The sequence below is a fragment of the Hipposideros armiger genome, unplaced genomic scaffold (genome assembly GCF_001890085.2).
Source record: "Hipposideros armiger isolate ML-2016 unplaced genomic scaffold, ASM189008v1 scaffold_550, whole genome shotgun sequence".
NCBI lineage: Eukaryota > Metazoa > Chordata > Mammalia > Chiroptera > Hipposideridae > Hipposideros > Hipposideros armiger.
In genome coordinates, this window is record NW_017731900.1 from 801,705 (window position 1) to 820,508 (window position 18,804).

An 18,804-nucleotide genomic window follows, 5' to 3' on the forward strand; every position below is an offset into this window, starting at 1 on the left:
TCCCAACCTGTCCACTTTTTATTTCTTTTTTGTGTCTTATTGCATCATCTAGCATATCAAATACGATGTTGAATAGGAGTGGGGAGAGTAGACATCCTTGCCTTGCTCCTGATCTCAGTGGGAAAGCATCTGGTTTTCTAGATGTTATTTCTCAAGTTGAGGAAGTTCTCCTCTATTTGTAGTTCATGGAAATATTTCTTGTTTCATCACTTTTTCTTCCTGCTTTCTTTCTGGGTATACCTGATGATAGCTCATACTTTGAGGCTGAGTTCAGTTTTCTTCAATCTTTTTTCTCTCTTTTCTTCAGATTAGATCATTTCTGTTGATCTGACTTCAAGTTCACTGATGTTTTGCCATAAGAAATTTGCTGTTGAGCCTCTCGGGTGAATTTTTTCATTTTAATTACTGAACTTTTAACTCCAGAATGTCCATTTTTTTTTTATAATTTCTACCTCTGTATTTTCTCCATTCACTGCATCAGTTTCATCACACTTTCCTTTAATTCTTTAAATGTGGTTTTATTTAGTTTTTTTATCCTAGCTGTTTTGAAGTCTTCATCTGCTAAATCCAATAACATCTGGGAACACTCAGACCATTTCTATTGACTTCTTGAGGGAAATTGTTATTCCCCCAAGAATGGGTCACACTTTCTTCCTTCTTTGCATGTCTTGTAAAGGTTTGTTGACTATATATTTTAGATACTATATTGAGGCAACTCTAGGTTCTTTCTACCCTGGAAGGTGCTGGTGGTTTTGTTTGCTCATTTGTTTAGTGATGTGACTGGACTGAGTTTCCACAGTCGGTGGTTTGCACAGTTTGTGACTACTGATGTCTCGGCACTGCATTTGTTTTTATTTTTAAGTCTGGTTTCCTAGAGGCGTTGCCCCTTTGTCTGCATAGCACGATGTTCATCCGAAGATTGGTCAGAGATTGTAGTCTGATACTTTGAGCCAGTGAGGCTCCCTCCTCTGCTGATGGGCTCATGTGGACAGTGAGCGCAGTCATACTTTAGGTTGTTTGCACGTCCGCTCCAGTTTTACTTTCCTTTGGCCTTTCTCAGTTCCTCTGTGTGTGCACTGGTTCATCAGCCAGGCTTGATCTCTGCTGTGCGTGTTCACAGCCTCCAGTTAACCTGGGATATGCAAAGAGCTTTTTAGGCCCCCTAAAGCGGTCTCCTCTCTTCCTGTAAGTCTCAGCCTAGCCAGCCTGTCCCTTGCCCCACATAAGGCAGCAACCTCATGCTAGCAGAGCCGCTGGCCCTCCCTATTCATTTGCCTTTGAGATTGCCACTCAGACCAGCAGCACCCTCTGGCAGGGCAGTGAACCTGGTGGGCTCAAGGCCCGCCCCCACCGTGTTGAACTTCTGCTAAAGCTGAGGAGGGGTGAGGGCAGCTCCTGGCATGCAGGTCACAGACTTTTCACTGTTCTGACTCAGAATGCCATGGTTCTCATAACTAAACACTTCTCAATTTGTTGTATGTCTTTGGTTGATTTTCAGAGCACTGAAATGCTTGTTTAGACTCTTGTCCAGCCTTATAGTTGTTTTTTGGGGAGAGGATTCAATCTGATGCCTGAAGTTAGAAAAGTCCCCTGGGCATTTTGTAAGTGTTCCCTCAGGTGATTCTGATACGCAGCCAGAGTTGAAAACTTTTACACCCAGGATTCTTCAAGCTCTAAAAACATACATAAAATCATGGCCTAGAAAAGGTTTTTGCTACATTGAGTTTCTTTAAAAAAAAAAGTCTTTAATATCTGAGATATTATAAATCAGGACCTAATTTTAAAACAGGGCCTAAAGAGCAGCTAGAATATAGACCTAGATCCTGCCAGGCTGGCCAGGAGTCTTCCTTGTTTATATATTAATGTTGGCAGATTTAGCCCTTGGACTTGGTATGGTATTATTTTGTGTTCCACTTAGTTGGCTAGCATCCATTTCCTAAAACAGTTTTCTAATCTCATTTTTCCAGGTTGGAAAGCTTCTTAGGTAGTACACGTGTTGTGCTCAGAGGTTGTCTGGAATTTGTGCTTGATGTATTCTTAACTCTGAAAGGATATTATTCATGGCTGACATATTAGAGGAGACTACACTGAGAACATTAGGTTATTACAGAACGTTATTAGCTAACCGAATTTTTTGTGCTGCTGTAGAAAGACTGCCAGTCAGGTTTTGGGGATACATGTAATTGTCCATTTCTAGACTCCATTGTTTAATAAAGTACATGGATAAAGGTGTGCTGAACCCTTAAGCCAGTATTAGACAAGAATAACATAAAAAAGGAGACTAATAGATCAGTCTAAATAAATAGCATGTAAATGCATGGAAATCTTAAAGTGCTAATCAAAGGAATCTAGCAGTTGGAGCAATGTTAACATTTTGGGTATATTTTCTTTCATTTTCCTGGGCTAGTGGTTCTTAAAGGGGTCTAAGGACCCATGAGGATCTCTGAGACCCTTTCAGGAGATTCATAAACTAAAGACTATTTTTAGGATAATACTGATAGGTTATTTGTTATTTGCCTTTTTCACTGTCATAAGAAATAGCAAAAGCAGATATGAGAATTCTCTATTTTTTAAGCCAGACATTTAAAAAAGAGATTTGAGCAAATGTCACACTGCTAATTTTTTTTGTTAGAAAATACATTTATTTTTGATAAAATATGTTGTTTATATTAACATGTAATGGGTTTATTGTTTTTAGAGGAATTTAAAATAAATATTTTACATGTTTATTGGTTTTAATTTCTAATATGGTAAATATTGATAGATATAATTCACATAAACAAAAGGTCTTTGGGGTCTTCTGATTTGGAAGAGTATAAAGGGGTTCTAAGACCAAGAAATTTGAGAACTGTTGTACTAAATATAAATAAAATCATTGACATTATATTGTGCATGTCACATAACCTACATTTTTACCTAATATATCGCAGATGTTTCCCATGACATGATTTTTAGTAGGTTTGTAATATTCCACTATATAATTACGTCATTAACCTTATAATAATGCTATGACAAATTTTGCACATATTATTGATCATTTTACTATGATGATTCTTAAAATTTAAGAGGACTCGCCTCAGTTCATCGGCATTGCTCCTAATTACCTGGCATTCTACAAGGCATTGGCATTGAGGGACAAAACCCTGAAATCTGATTCCTGCTGTAAAGAAATGAGTTAACAGCAGATCTGAGACTTCTTATCATTAGAAAGGCCTGCTTGCACAGGGTCAGCCCTTGGCAGGCATCTTGGGAACTTGACTGGTAAACACTGATGTAAAACTTTCCGTACATGATAAGAGTGACTTATGTGTTCTCATGTGCTTAAAGTATTTGTACAAGCAATTTGGTGTATGCTGAACACCTGCTTTCCTTATTAGAGTCTGGAATTTGGGTAAGTGCTAGGCAGAGGCTGTCTACCTGACCCGCTTCCAGGAACAACCTTGGGCACTGAGTCTCTGACGCACTTGCTTGGTACCCAGCACTTTGCTTGTGTTGTCAGAACTCAGTGTTGGAGAAGTGGGCCCCGTCCCACTCCACTGGGAGAAGACTTGGAAACTCGTACCTGGTTTCCTCCAGACTTCTGCTCCTGCACCTTTTCCCTTTGCTGATACAACTGTATGCTGAGTCCTGTGAGTTCTTCTAGTGAATCACTGGACCTGGGTCTCGGAAATTCCTGGCACACCTGCCATCACAGAGCTCACAGTTTAGTAGGAAAAAAAGAGACCTGTATGTAGCTATAGCACAGTGTAAGAGATACAAAATAGGAGTGTGTAAGACAGCGTATAATTAAGAGGAGCTGGACAGAAGTCAGAGAGAGCTTCATAGGGGAGACAACCAAAGAGTATTTTGAAGGATGAATGGATTTCATCAAATGAAGGATGAGAAGGGTGGGTGTGGTAAGCAGGTAGCATGAGCTAAAAACTCAGTGTGCTCAGACAGCTCTAAGCAGGTTGGTGGTGTTGAAGCAAGAACTGATTCTGTTTGACACTAAGGAATAACAGTGGAGAGTTAAGCCAGGGTTTCTAGTTTAGAAAGTATGTGACAATCCAGAGAATAGCTGGAGGAGAACGTGAGGAGGCACAAACATTTAGGTTCTAATCCAAGTGAGGGATAAAATGAGGCCGTGCAGTGGCATCTGTGAAGAGAGAGGGTAGATGAGCACCAAGGTAAGCAAATGCGATGAAATTTCAGAGTGGATAAAAAGCTTCACCATTCAGAAAGAGGGATGGATGGGCCTAAGGAATTTTTGAGAAGTATATTCAGCCTATAAATGAAAACTTTAGGGTGTGTATTTTTTGTAGCAGCTGCAACCTCTGATATTCATGTGAGTAGGGCCCTTTTCCCCCTTACCTCACCAAATGAAGGAGATATAGAGTTGCCCTTTAAGGAGCTGTTGGAGTAGACTATATAATGAGGTTCTTACTGAACTCATTGATTCTTTCTCCCCTTAGGCTGCATGGTTCTAAAGACTAGAGACCCCAACATTGAGCTTTGCCCTAGATAGTGTGGGAAGGGGTGTATTGTGGATGGAAGTAAGAGGCAGTTTCCCTAAACATGTTCCTACATTATAACAGGAAAAATAGACATCAGTATTTACCATCTGGGTCCAGTGGACACCATTTATTTATTTATTCATAAATAAATAAATAATTTTTGTAAGACTTTATTTGAGCCAACTGACAACATATGCCGGGAAGCAAGATCTCAAATGCTCCCTTATTTATTTTTATTGTAAGTAATTTTACAAGTAATACAGACATAAGAATAAAGGGATAGTAAAACAAAACAAAACAACTTTATTGTAGTTTTTTTTTTTTTTAACTAAAGAGCATTTGTTTTTCACGAAGACTTTATCTTGAGAACATAACTGTGTTACCACCCCCCTCCCCCACTCCAACTTGAAGAAGGGTTAGTACAGTGAATGTTATAAGGCAGGCGTGAACAGTTTTTGAAGGTCTGGAACCAACATTAACTGACAAAGAACATCTAAATAATCATAATGTTTAAGTAAAAAAACAAAAAGAGAAAAAAGGGGGTGATGGGGCTTTCAGATTGAACCTTAGAAATTTATGGAATCTTTTTTGACTTTTTTTTTTTTTAAATCATAGATTCTTTTTTGTTTTGCTTTTTAAAAAGCTATTTATAATAATTATAGAATTACAGAAAGCTGCAAAAGACAGTACAGAGATACAGTGTAACCTTCACCCATTTTCCTGCAGTGGTTACTACTTGTGATGTTCTGTATGTATAAAGTACAGTGTCAAATCAGGAAGTTGACATTGGTACTATGGGGTGTACAGGTACAATTCTATGCTATATTATCACATATGCAAACTCTGTAACCACCACCATTAGCAAGATGTAGAACAATTTTATCACCACAAAGACCTCCCTTGACTACCCCTTATAAAGTCACACCCACTCCTTACCCCCCACCATCCCAGGCTCCTGGCAACCACTAATGTATTATGCATCACTATAACTTTGTCATTTTGGAAGTGTTATATAAATGGAATCATACAGCATGTGTGACCTGTTAAAATTGACATTTTTCATTCAACATAATTGAAGTCCATCAAAAATGCTGGGTGTTTAAGTAGTTCATTCCTTTTTATGTATTGCTCAGTAAGATTCCATGGATGGGAGCCTTGTAGGCAGCATAGAATTGGATCATGTATGTTAATTTACTCCATCAATCTCTCTTTTAATTGGTATTTTTAGGCTATTTACACTTATTGTGATTAGTGATGTTAGGCTTAATCAAGTCTGTCATTTTATTTTATTAAAATAAATTTTTTTTTTAAAGATTTTTATTGGGGAATTGGGAGAAGGGGAACAGACAAGTTGCTGTCATTTTGTTCTTTAGTTGTGGAGGACGTAGCTTCACTGGCCCAAGTTGGCACCATCATTGCGCTCTTCCCTGGCGAGGCCGATCAGTCACTGGCTTCTGGACGGCCGCTCACGCTGGCTGCTGGCCACACACAGTAGCCCATGGCAACCCACTGCCACAGGGGCTGCCGCCTATGCTGTCGCCAGCAACTCACGGCAGCCCAGCTCCAGGTTGAGCTGTTGTTCAGCATCTTAGCTGTGGAGGGCAGTGTCACTGGCCCTCATATGTGGGATCCGAACCCCGGGCCCTCTGGCATCCCAAGCGAGTTCTTAACCATCGCGCCACTCGGCCGGCCCTGTCATTTTATTTTTGTTCACTGTTTGTTCCCTCTGTTTTTCTTTTTTTTTTTTTTTTCTGTTTTCTTTATCTTGACCTCTTGTGGGTTACTTGAACATTAAAAAAAATTCCATTATTATGTATCTGTAGTGTTTTTTAATGTATCCCTTTGTATAGATATTTTAGTGGTCGCTCTATGTATTTTTACATACGTATATAACTTATCACAGTCTACTACTCTTAACATTTATCAGTTTGAGTGAAATGTAGAAACCTTATCTCCTTTAAAGTTCCTTTATCCTCCCCAGTTTATAATTGTTTTAAATATTTCCTGTACTTTGGGAAGCACATCAGACAATGTTATACTTCTTGCTTGAGCCATCAAACACAAACTCAAAAAGAGAAGGAACCGTCTGTTGAGTTTACCCATACTTTTGCTCTTTCATTTCTTCCTTCCTGATGTTCTAAGATTCCTTCTTTCATCATTTCCTTTCTAGTTCAAGAACTTCCTTTAGCCATTCTTTTAGGGTAGGTTTGCTGATGTCAATTCCATTATTTTTTCTTTGAGCATATCTTGATTTCTCTTTCATTCCTTAAGGATAATTTTGCCAGATATGGAGCTTGGGGTTGATAGTTCCTTTTTTTTTTTTTTTCCAGTACAGTCACGTGCCACATAATGTTTCAGCCAATGATGGACCGCATATACAGTGGCGTTCCCATAAAATTATAATGGAGCTGAAAAGTTCCTATCACCTAATGACATCGTAGTTGTTGTAACATTATAGCACAATGCATTACTTGTGTTTGTGGTGATGCTGGTGTGAACAAACCTACTGCCTTGCCAGTTGGATAAAAGTACCATCTAGGTTTGTGTAAGTGCACTCAGTGATGTTCACATAGTCATGAAATCGCCTAATAACATTTCTCAGAACATATTTCATAATTACAACATTAAGAGATTCATTACAGTATTTGAAAAAAATGTGGTGCCATTTCCTTCTGGCTGTCATGGTTTCTGATGAGAAACTGCACAGTCATTCAAATTGTTTTTCCCAATAGGCAAAGTGTCATTTCTCTCTGGTTGCTTTTAGGATTTTTTTCTTTGTCTGACTTTTCTGAAATTCAATTATGGTGTTCCATGGCATGAGTTTCTTTAAGCTTATCCTATTTGGGGTCTTCTCAGCTTCTTGAATCTTCATGTAGGTTTATGTCCTTTGCCAAATTTGGGAAATTCTTGCCATTGTTTCTTCAAATACTTTTTCTACCCCACCCTCTTTCTCTTTTTCTTCTGGGATTCTTATGATAGAACTTTTATGAATGTTAGATCTCAGATCTTTTTCTGAAGTTCCAAAGATCCTTGAGGCTTTGTTAATTTTTTTTTCCAGCCTGTTTTCTTTCTCTTGTTCAGATTAGGTAATTTCAGTTCTTTCTCAAGATTCGTTGATAATTTCTTCTGTCCTCTCCATTTTGCTATTGAGCCCATTCATTAACTTTTTTGTTTCAATTATATTTTCTGTTCTAAAATTTTTATTTGTTTCTATAACTTATATCTTACATTTCTTAGGGTTTCTATATTTTTCATTTGTTTAATTTGCCCATTTTTATGATGGCTGCTTTAAAATCCTTATTGATAATTCTAACATCTGTGTCATTTTGCTGTTGGTATATACTAATTGTTTTCAGCTTGAGATTTTTCTGATTCTTAATATGATGAATGATTTTCAGTTCTATCCATGGTATTTTGGAAATTGTGTTATGAGATTCTGGATCTGTTTAAGTTGTCTGTCCTAGCTGGCTTTTTCTGACACCATTTTGGGAGGGAAAGAGGGAGTGCCATCTCATTACTACCAGGTAAGGATAGAAGTCCAGGCTCCACACTTGGCCTCCATTGAAACCCCGCAGGGGGGGGCTCCTCGTTACTTCTGTGCAGGGGTGGGAGATGGGTTCTCCATTAGGCCTCTGCTGACACCACTCTGGCTGGCAGCAGGGGATGTACTCTGTTACTGCTTTCTACATGGCTTCCAATGACACCTCATCAGGGGTGCTCATTACTGCTGGAGGGTAGTGAAAGTCTTGGTTCCACACTCACACTTCTCTGATACCACCCCAGTGTGTGTGTTTGTGTGTGTGGGTGTGTGTGTGTGTGTTTGCGTGTGTTTGCATCTGCGCGCACACACGCACACGCACACCCTTGTTAGAGTTGAGAGGCGGTGGAAATCTAGACACCCTACTTGGCTTTTGCCAATGGGGTAGAGATGGGACCATGTTTTTTCCCATGGTGTTCAGTTGGAATAGAGCAGTTATTGTCTGAAAGTTTTCTATCTTGCTTAGGTTGCCCCATCCTTAGTCCTTTGGCTAGAAAAAGCAGGTTTTTCTTGGAGTGTTTTTGTGCACTTCTGTTGGTGTTTCCAGGATGCTGGCTTCTCTAGTACTTAGGCCGGAAGCAGAAAGAAAACTCAGGGAACTCACTGTTGTGTTGTTTCTTGGGTCCCAAGGTCCCTTCTGTCCACCTTCTTCGCTTCACCTTCCAGAGTCTTCTGTATGTCTGTTTAACATGAAATGTCCAGGATTTTTTTTGTACTTAGTGGGAAGAATATGGAGAAGTATGTCTACTCCATCTTGATCTATAGCTAGAAGTCCTGATCTTGAACTTGAGAAAATTCATTTAGGATACTGTCACCTCAAGACACATAGTCTGAGATTGTACTTTTATGATCAATTTCACCAACATTATTAGAGTTTAGACTGATAATACATGACTCTCCATATTCATTTTCTAATTCATCTAATAATTATGAAATGCTTTCCTCTGTCAATTACTTTCTTTTTGCCATTATGGGTACAAGAAGGAAAAATCCTAAATTCTCATTTGTTTTCAGTGAGAGTTACAAAAGACTGCAAAAATTACTGTTTCTAGGCAAGTGGACTATGCGTATTTATGTGAGTTAGAGAAAAAAGTCCTCAGTAATTTGAAATAGACAACAGAGAAGATGGGGATGTTGCAGGGTGGATGCGGGGAGCATGAATAATATGAAAGAAGAAAGAGGAGAGAGATGAGAAGTTTGTGATGGAAGATGAAAAATCCAGAGAAGCACAGAAGAAGAACTGAAGAGGGTTTTGTGGAAGAATAATTGGAGAGGTGGAAAATAAGGAACAAGAGGAGAGTGAGGAGAGGGAAGAAGAAAGCATGAAATAGGTCATAAAAGGAATAACCAGATTAGCTAGAGAGATGCAGTAAGAGGACACCATGTTTACTGGTGTAGCTAGTCCATTGTGTAAGACTGGTAAATTGTCAGGATTCTGCTCTTTAAATAAAAATGACACTAATGTGGAATAAAATGCTAGGTCTTGAAGGATTCTTCATAGGAAAATACATACCATTGTATCTTTTAGAACACAAGATTTTTTTCTTTGGGGAAAGAAGCAACACTTGAAAAGTGTTTCCAAGAAGCAACATTGGAAAAATGTCTGCCAATAAGTTTAAATATTTAAGGAAAATTGTTTATAACCATCTGATAATTTTTACTCCGAGCTCCTTATGGCTTGTTGAATTTCAAAGAATCAGGTTGAATAAAATTATTGTCAATATTTTTTAAAAGTAAAGAACTGTTATAAACATATACTCTAATGAGCATTATCCTAAGTTATGCAATTTATTGTTTTTCTTCTTATTTCACTATGATAATGGAATTGGGTATTTAATAACAACAGTACTAAAAAGAGATTGCCCTGTGCTCTAGGGAAATCAAGGAAAATGGTTGCAGCTATTTAGGTTGAGGAAATATTTCTAACAAAGTGTGTGTTGTAAATATGTGCAACATCATTTGATTATATTAAGGCTTTGTGCTTTCTAAGGTCAGTGGATAGGTTTTAACTTATAAACGTCTACCTGGAAGTTTGTTTTGAATGACATTGTTAATGATTATATTAGAGGACAACTTGCAAATAATTGTGTTCCAGAAAACTTTTCAACCATGGCATATCTGGTATTCACTAGTTAGGATCCTGTTTTGTATGCATTGTGAAAACATCGTGTAAGGGAACAAATAGAATTATTTTGTTTGAATTTAAATAAAGTCTATGATTCTATAAACCTATCAGCCCTATTTTCCCTTTTGAGTTTAGAAGGGTGCAGACCTTTTCATAATCTATGCTTATATGGGGGACCCTGCCTGGAATACAGCAGGTCCTCAAATGTTTTCTCTTAGTGTTATTTCATATCACTTAGGTGAGAAGCTGGAGGAGCTTAACTCTTACATCAGTGGTAAAAGTGGTTTTGTTATATGTTGTTTGACTTGAAGTCACAGAACCTATTGACGACCTTAAGTGGGGACTTGCTGTACTCCCAAACCAGGAATGATCCTTTGTTCTACAGAACTCTTACAGGAGACCATGGAAATAGGTGTCCACTGGATGTTAGGAAACGCCTCCCTAACCCAAGTGTAATCAGTCTTGAGGGTTATGGCTCGAAACATCTTAATGACCCCTTCCTATCCTGGATCCTTTAACCATGTAGGCTGGAGGAGACGGGAAGGAGTGGTATAAATTTCCAGGCTGCTAGAGTCTAGGTCCACTTTGAGGACATATGGGCCATGCCAGTGCTGCTCAGTGGTTCAGCATCACAGGGGCTTGTTAGAATTCCTCAGGCCCCATGTCAGACCTACTGAATCAGAATCTCTGGAGGGTGGAGTCCAGAATTCTGTGTTTTAAAAGCTCTTCTATGTGGTGGTTACACATGATGAAGTTAGAGAAGCTATGAGATGCCTAGTCTTGTTTGTAATTTGTAGCTATCTAGTCTAATAATTAGAACTGGCTGCTCAGATTCTCTTCATTTAAACGACTTCCTTTGGATGCCTGCTTGCTATGTCTTTTGGCTTTTCTAGGTTTTGGTTTTCCTAAATTACCTTCCGAATCCAGTTCTTTTTCTTTAAGAGATTTGTATGTGGGAAATTGCTTATAATTTTATTTAGGCTTTCTTTCTATTTAAAAATGGTTGTATAAGAATGATGAATGTGAAATAAAATTTTTCAAAGGCAATGAGTTCCTGAAAAGTGAAGCTTGTTAAATTTTGTAATCTATTACTGAGGGAGTTTCTCATTCATATTTTAAAAAAATATCTTCATGAAATAGTTCAATATAGTACAAAAAGACAGAGGGCTGAACTGATGACTTATCAATATTCTTTCCAGTGCCAGAATTTTATTGTTTAATGTAATTAAGAAATTAAAAAATATATGTAAGTTTTGGTAATTGTAATTTCAACATAAAAGCCAGTTTTTAATGTTGGCTCATAGAACTAAGTATCCCCCACGTCTTGCAAATAACAAAGTACTGTTTGAAAAAATGAAGTTTTCTGTTCTGTTTTGATGTATTACACATTGGGTGTTAGTTATTAATGCTTTTGTGTTTGTGTTCATTTTTCATCTATACTATATACATTTTTAAAATTAAATTGAGTCCAAAGCTGCTGTTTAAATTTTTGAACCATATGAAACTGCCATTTTTTGTCAAAAATGATCAAATAACAGTAATTTCATACAGCTCAACCTAATAAGTCTTTGAAAGCCTAAAAGTACCGTTTTCATTGGAAAACTGACTTGATTATTTGATTTGAAGGAATTCAAGTGGTTTCTTTGGAAATTTTATATGTTTCAATGTCTTAGGTTCACAAAACATGATTTGCACTTGCCTTATCTAATTTGCATATATAAATTTCTGCAATTAAAGGTAGGTTCTATCTATAGTAAAAACAAAACAGTAAACAAAACCAGGCACTTCCCAGTAAGATGATCCTGTATGAGTTCCTGCACAGTTGTCTGCAGTGTCCCCCCATAGACACTGATTGAAATGATTTAAAGAAAAGCAAAAATTTGAATTTTGCTACTAATGTTGAAAATAGGAAATTGTCAGTCACGTATCACTAATTTGTCTATTAAGTTAAAATTTGCACTAAACTTCTGGGAGCTGATAAACCACACCACTCTCCTCAAGAGAGCCGTGTAGTGCTATGGGAAATACAAGTGGAGAAAATTCTAGGAGAACTCACCAATAACCCTATATTAGGGTGGATGATGGAGACAGACTGCAAGGGAGGGCTGTGGGAAGGTCACGTACAACTCCTTTCTGCTTAGAAAAGCCAGCGGCGTTCTGTGGTCTTCTATCCTAACAGGACTGGTTGAGGGCTTTACCACACATAGCCTTTTTCACTGACTGGGCTTCCTAGTTGGAGCATGGACTTGGCCTGATGGCATGGAGAGAATCCTTTTAATAGGGAAGGATAGGGTTAGAAACAAAGGACGGATGTAAAAGATATGGGAAATGACCTATTTGGAGCCCTTTCATAGCTGTGGGCTTTGGACAAAGAGCAGCAGAAGCATCTGGGTCTGAAAGAAAATACTTGTGACTTTATCAGCAGTCCATGTGTCCCAAGAATCTTTTCAAAAGCATGGCCAGTTCACTTCCAAGTAGGGAAGCTTTTTGGAATTAGGAGTGGGAGTATTTCTCCACTGGTACTGGTTGCTCTCTGGACTTGGTGAAGCTGGTTTCAAAGAGTACCAAGAAAATGCACATAGGAACAGAGACTGCCTTCAGGTCCATATTCTTCGCTGCTAGAAGACTGAACCTCTGTGCCATCAATCCTCCTGCTTGCTTTTAAAAACTGTTTATTTTTTTAAAAGTTTTAAATGAAGTTACAAGGATAGTACAAATAACTTCTCTGTACATTTCACCTATTTTGAAAATTTTGCCTCTGTCATCTCTACCAATAGATGTTTCTCTTTTTTTAAACTTAATTGGGGAACAGTGTGTTTTTCCAGAACCCATCAGCTCCAAGTCAAATTGTTTTCAATCTAGTTGTGGAGGGCACAGCTCACTGGCCCATGTGGGAATCGAACCGGCAATCTAGGTGTTAAGAGTCTGCACTCTAACCATCTGAGCTAACTGGCCACCCAGATATTTATTTGTTTTCAGAACCATTTGAGAGTAAATTACAGAAATCATGTCTTTTTTACCCCTAAATAATTTAATGTTTATTTCCTATGAACAAGGAATTCTCTTACATTATTACAGTACAGTAAGTCCTTAGCCAACGTTGTCGGCTTTAAACAGTTTTACCATAGGCTAATTGATATAAACAAGAGTTAAAGTCCTACAGAATATTTCTGTATATCAATTAGCCTATGGTAAAATTGGTTTCAATGTTTTGCTTAAGGTCGCAGTTTCCAAGAACCTATCGATGACGTCAAGTGAGGATTTGCTGTACAAGTGTCAAATTTAGGAAATTTAACATTGGGACAGTATTGTCTACTCTATAGTCTAGATTCTATTATTTTTTCCAGTAGTGTTCTTTAGAGCATTTATTTTTTATGGTCCAGGATTTTGCTTTGCATTTAGTTGTCCTGCAACTCCTAAAGCCTTTGTCTTTCATGACCTTGACATTGTTTAAAAGTACAAGCCTTTTATTGAGCACATTGTTCCTCAATTTGAATGTGCGTGCTGTTTCCTTGAGATTAGATTCAGATTATGCATTTGGGCAGCAATAGCACATAAATGAGGGGTGTGCTCTGCGCATCACATCAGAAGACGGATGATGTCTGTTCCCTTATTACTTTGATTGCTTGATTAAGATGACATCTGCCAGATTTCTCCATAGTAAATTAGCATTTTCCCTTTGTAACTTAATAAGTATTTTGTAGGGAGATACTTTGAGATGATATACATATCCTGTTCCTTATCAGACTTTCACCTGCTAGTTTTATTATCCATTTTTGATTCTTGCCTGAATCAGTTATTGCTGTGGTAGTTGCAAAATGGTGATTTCCAACATTCACCATTCCTTCTACATTTATTATTTGGCGTACATAAGAAACACATTTCCCTCATCTGTTAATTTTTATTTAATATTGATATGGATTCTTATTTTATTCAATAGGTTATAATCTGTTACCATCAGTATTTGTTTTGGAACTTAGATGGTCCTGAATTTGGTCAGTGGGAGCCTCTCAAGTACCTTCCTGTGCCCTTTTGACAAGTCTTGTCTTATTTATTTATTTTTTTTAAATAACATTTTCTTAGTTGACACAAAATGCTCTAAGTTCATCTTAAAGTTATTTCTCCGAAGAGTTCTAATTCCTTTCAGGGCGGATGATGTTTAGAAACCACTGTGTCGGCACTGTGTAAGAGTTAAGGAGAGGATTTTCACTTGCTCACGTCAAGAGGGAAGAGCTCAGAGGACGGTTCACTCGTGCTAATTTAGGACACAGTTGGCTTGGCATAATCAGCCGTTAGCCACACTATCTGGACCTGGCAGTTCACATTGTTTTAATTTCTGTAGCCTTATAGTGTTTTGATCTTAGAGCAAGTTCCCCTTATTTCTAGATATTTTTGGCTCTTTAAAAACATTCTCTCTTCTAGATGAATTTTAGAATCAAATGTCAACAGTCAAATCCCCCCAAAATTTCATTGTTATTTTGAAAGGTATTGAATTGAACTTATTATTTAGGATAGGGCAGAGTTCATCTTTTTTGCAAAATTGATCTTCCCTCTTAGGATTAGGAGATGACTTTATTTATTCTTCCATTATAGGCTACAGTAAAGGGCTTATAGTTTTCATCACATAAATCCTGTGTGTCTCTTGTTATAATTGTTAGTTTTTGTTATACAGTTGACCTTTGAACAACATGGGTTTGAACTGTGCGAGTCCACTGATATGCAAATTTTTTTCAATAAATGCAGTAAATGTATTTTCCTTATGCTTTTCTTAATAACATTTTCTTTTCTGTAGCTTATTGTAAGACTACAGTACATAACATATATAAAACACAAAATGTGTGCTAATCTACCGTTTATGTTATCAGTAAGGCTTCCTGTCAGTAGTGGGCTACTAGTGTTGGCCTCCACATCTGTGGATTCCCAACCACGGATCGAAAATACTGTTTAAGTTTTTGGGCAAAGTTATATGTAGAGTTTCCACTGTATGTGTGTGTGTGTGTGTGTGTGTGTGTGTGTGTGTGTGTGTGTGTGTGTGTGTGTGNTGTGTGTGTGTGTGTGTGTGTGTGTGTGTGTGTGTGTGTGTGTGTGAGTGTGTGGGATCAGTACCCCTAACCTCCATGTTCAAGGATAAACGGTAATTGCTTATAATTTTGTATTTGTGAATCGTATCTTTTAATGATTATTTTGTTATGAATTGGCACATATGGAAAAGTGCCTAAACCACGAATGTATAGTAATGAATTTAACCACTGCCAAGGTCAATTAATAGAAACTTGCTGGCACCTTGAAGCTCCATGTATGCCCTTTTCTAATCACAACCCCCTCTACTCCTTCCTTCCCTCCTAAAGTCAGCAAATTAAGGGAAATACAACTGCTTACATGGCTTTTATTATTCAATATAGGGAAGCATGACAGTTAAGAGACTTGATTTCCTTGCCACAGAAGTCTCAAGAGGTATTTACTGTGTGGGCCTTTATGTAAGGGACAAGGAACAGTATAATTGACTTTTCTTAAGACTGGTTTTATGAAACATGCAGATTTATTTTTCATATGTCTGTTTCTTGTTGAGTCTATGCTAGCATAAAGCAGAGCTTATAATGTTAAAGTTAAAAAAGTCTTTCTAAGGTGTGTTTAATTTAGATGTCAAAATAGTAGCCTTGGATTATCTTACTTGATAAAGAAGCTGAAAACCATTGTTCTTGTTTCTCTGAGTTTAATGAGGTTGTGGAGATTGCTCATATCACTGCCATAGCCTCAGCTGCCTTTTGACACTGCTTACCAAGACAAATGAATGGTTTTTCTTCTTCTACCGTCTCTTAGGTTTTGGTATCCAGTTCTGTCCTTCAGCCTTTTCTCACTATGCACTTTGTCTCTGAGCTGTCTCATACTGTTGTTTCAATATCCACATTTATCCTCATAAAATCTACTTTTATTTCCCAGACCAGGTTTTCCTGACCTGTGATTCTGCCAAATTAAAATGAATGACTTTTAACTAGGGTCATCTTACATCTACCCAGTTGAGTTTTTAGGGGTCAGAAATTTGACTTAAGTCTGGGCTAGTGAAATCTTTGCAGAATAGGAAGTACAGAGGAAACATTTAACCTATGGAAATTAATGATTATGCTATAAAAGAGGTTATATTCATTATGTTATTAGATATAATCAGTTTCCATGTCTCATCTCTATCTTCTTCATACATATGTGGTCTTTAAAGTTGTACCTTTTAAGAAATGATGTTAGTATTATGCTTGAAGTGTTAATTCTAAAAACTTTCGTCTTTTTCTCCCTATCTTTAAATTTCTGAAGTGCTAAGGAAAAAGTGCTCACATTCTTAAAGATATTAAGAATGAGCTTAGTGGTAGCTTTGTTATATACTCACCAGGGCTCTTTTATTTTTAGTTGTGTATCAATAAGTACATAAATGAATATCGGTTTCTGGAAAATGTGACTTTAAAATTTCTAATCTTACAGCTCTGTTTTGATTATGCTGTTTGCGTTTTTCTTTTTTTTTTTTTTTAAGAAATACACTAATAACTTTTGTGTTTTCTTCTAGAAAAACTTATTGCTTATCAACGAGAATTTCTTGCTTTGAAAGAACGTCTTCGAATAGCTGAACATAGAATCTCACAGCGGTCTTCTGAATTAAGTGCCATCGTACAGCAATTCAGGCGTGTAGGAGCAGAAACAAAAGGAAATAAGGACACACTGAATCAATTTTCAGGTACAAATGGTATTTTTGGTTTTATAAAAATATTATATTTTTCAAAGGGGTATGTTAAATATTTTATTTGAAAGTTGTATAGAGTAGCTTATCAGCTAGCATTTGCTACCCTTCTCAGAAAAATCACACAAAACTTTCTATTATGGTAAATTACAAAACAATTTTTATTAATTGCAAAATTTGATTTTAAGAGAATAATAATGAGTTAAATTTCAGTTGTATAAATTCCATTGGTAATAATGTTTTTATGTTTTTAAAATCATTTTCAAAATGAGATTAAAATTTAACTGTGTTTATACTTGTTTATGTTGTGACTTGTGTGAACCTCACATGGACTTTGGAGAATCTTTGAGCTAATTGAAACAATTAGTGTTCTTATATCTGACTTATAAGGAAAAAAATACAAAGTTTTATAAAGGGTATTTTGGGGGATATTTAGCCTGTTCTGTGTCTGAGAACTGGTCAGAGTAACATGAGTGCCAAACATCTTCTCTCTGTTTCTGTGCTGTTCTTATTCTGATAATTAAATCCATACATGCATATAATCAGTTGCCTTCAAATTTACATAATCTTTTAAGATTAATATACTTTTTATTTAGGATCATCTGTTCTAAATTTTGCTGTTAATTCCGCTTGTCTTAAGATACACTACCTTACCGTATTATTAAAGTTTCATGCTCCTTATTTCCCCTCCTAATTATGAAATTTGTATTATGGAACAATAACATTTAAAATTATGGAACAATATAGATAATAAAAATAAATCACCCATAAGCCTCCTGCCAAGTGATTTCTGTTAACACTTTTTGTTTCTATTTTCCATGAATATTTTCCTTCAAAATTGTGATTGTGTGTTGTAGCCTGATTTTTTACTCTTGGAATTCTATTAGCATTTACTACATCATTGCATATTCTTTTAAAGTACCATTTTTAATGGCCGTATAAGTTGTCAGCTAATTATATACTGTAATCTATTAAACAATTTTCCACGATTAGGCAAATAGGATTTTCCTGGTTGTTTTCTTACCCCAGTTTATAGCTCTGTGATGAACATCTTTGCATATATATCAATCACATTTCTGGTATCCCTGAAGTAATTTTCATTAGATTATGACTTTCTTCAAACAGGACCTATGTTTTGATGACTACTGATTTCCAAACACATGGCACAGTGCTTGGAACAAAATAGATAATCACTAAATAGTTATTGAATGCATAAAATTTAATTCCTAAAAGAGAAATTATTGAATAACAGGACAAAATGTTGTAGGGTTTTTTATGCTGTTCTGAATAGCTGAAATATTTATCATATTATCACCAAAATTTAATATTATTATTGAATTTGGTTGCAAATGCGTCTTTTTCCTTTTTAATGGATACTTCATTCACCAAAGTATGAAATTAGGAAAGAAAATTCTTTAGTTCTGGTTTTCATAAATTTTACTGCTATATATGTAAAAGCTGCAACTTATATAAGTAAAGTTTTCCTGTGGATTAATTATACTTATATGTTTCAGATAACACCCTAAAGCTATTAAAGGAGTTAACAAGCAAAAAATCTCTTCAAGTGCCAAGTATTTATTATCATTTGCCTCATTTATTGCAAAATGAAGGAAGCCTTCAACCTGCTGTGCAGATTGGTAATGGAAGAACAGGAGGTATGTTTATTTTATTATTGTGGCTGTACTGCTGGTCTTAATTGTATCTTAGAGTATTACATTGACCGTTAGAAGTCTGGCAGGTCAAAGAATAAAAATTTTTTTTCTGTGCATAGTAACTTAGGATTCATTCAAAAGTCCACATTGAAAGGTGTTGGACATTTTTCTCCGTATACCAGAGTAATAGAGCTGAAAAGGATCATGAGAAATCTAGTTCAAGCCCCATCTCCAGGAAGAAAACTGTTTAAACTTTTATCATTTTTTTTTTT

At 36.6% G+C, this 18,804-nt stretch overlaps 1 protein-coding gene across 6 annotated transcripts in view; it reads left to right on the top strand.

Annotated features, from left to right (window-relative positions):
* The window catches only part of MGAT4A (alpha-1,3-mannosyl-glycoprotein 4-beta-N-acetylglucosaminyltransferase A), a 100,705-nt gene that overhangs the window by 22,823 nt on the left and 59,078 nt on the right, over positions 1-18,804 (top strand). For all 6 annotated transcript variants that reach the window (XM_019669215.1, XM_019669219.1, XM_019669218.1 and 3 more), the window contains exons 3-4: positions 16,710-16,877; positions 18,395-18,535. In XM_019669215.1, the coding sequence (XP_019524760.1) occupies positions 16,710-16,877; positions 18,395-18,535 (309 nt within the window). The remainder of the gene's footprint in view (positions 1-16,709; positions 16,878-18,394; positions 18,536-18,804) is intronic.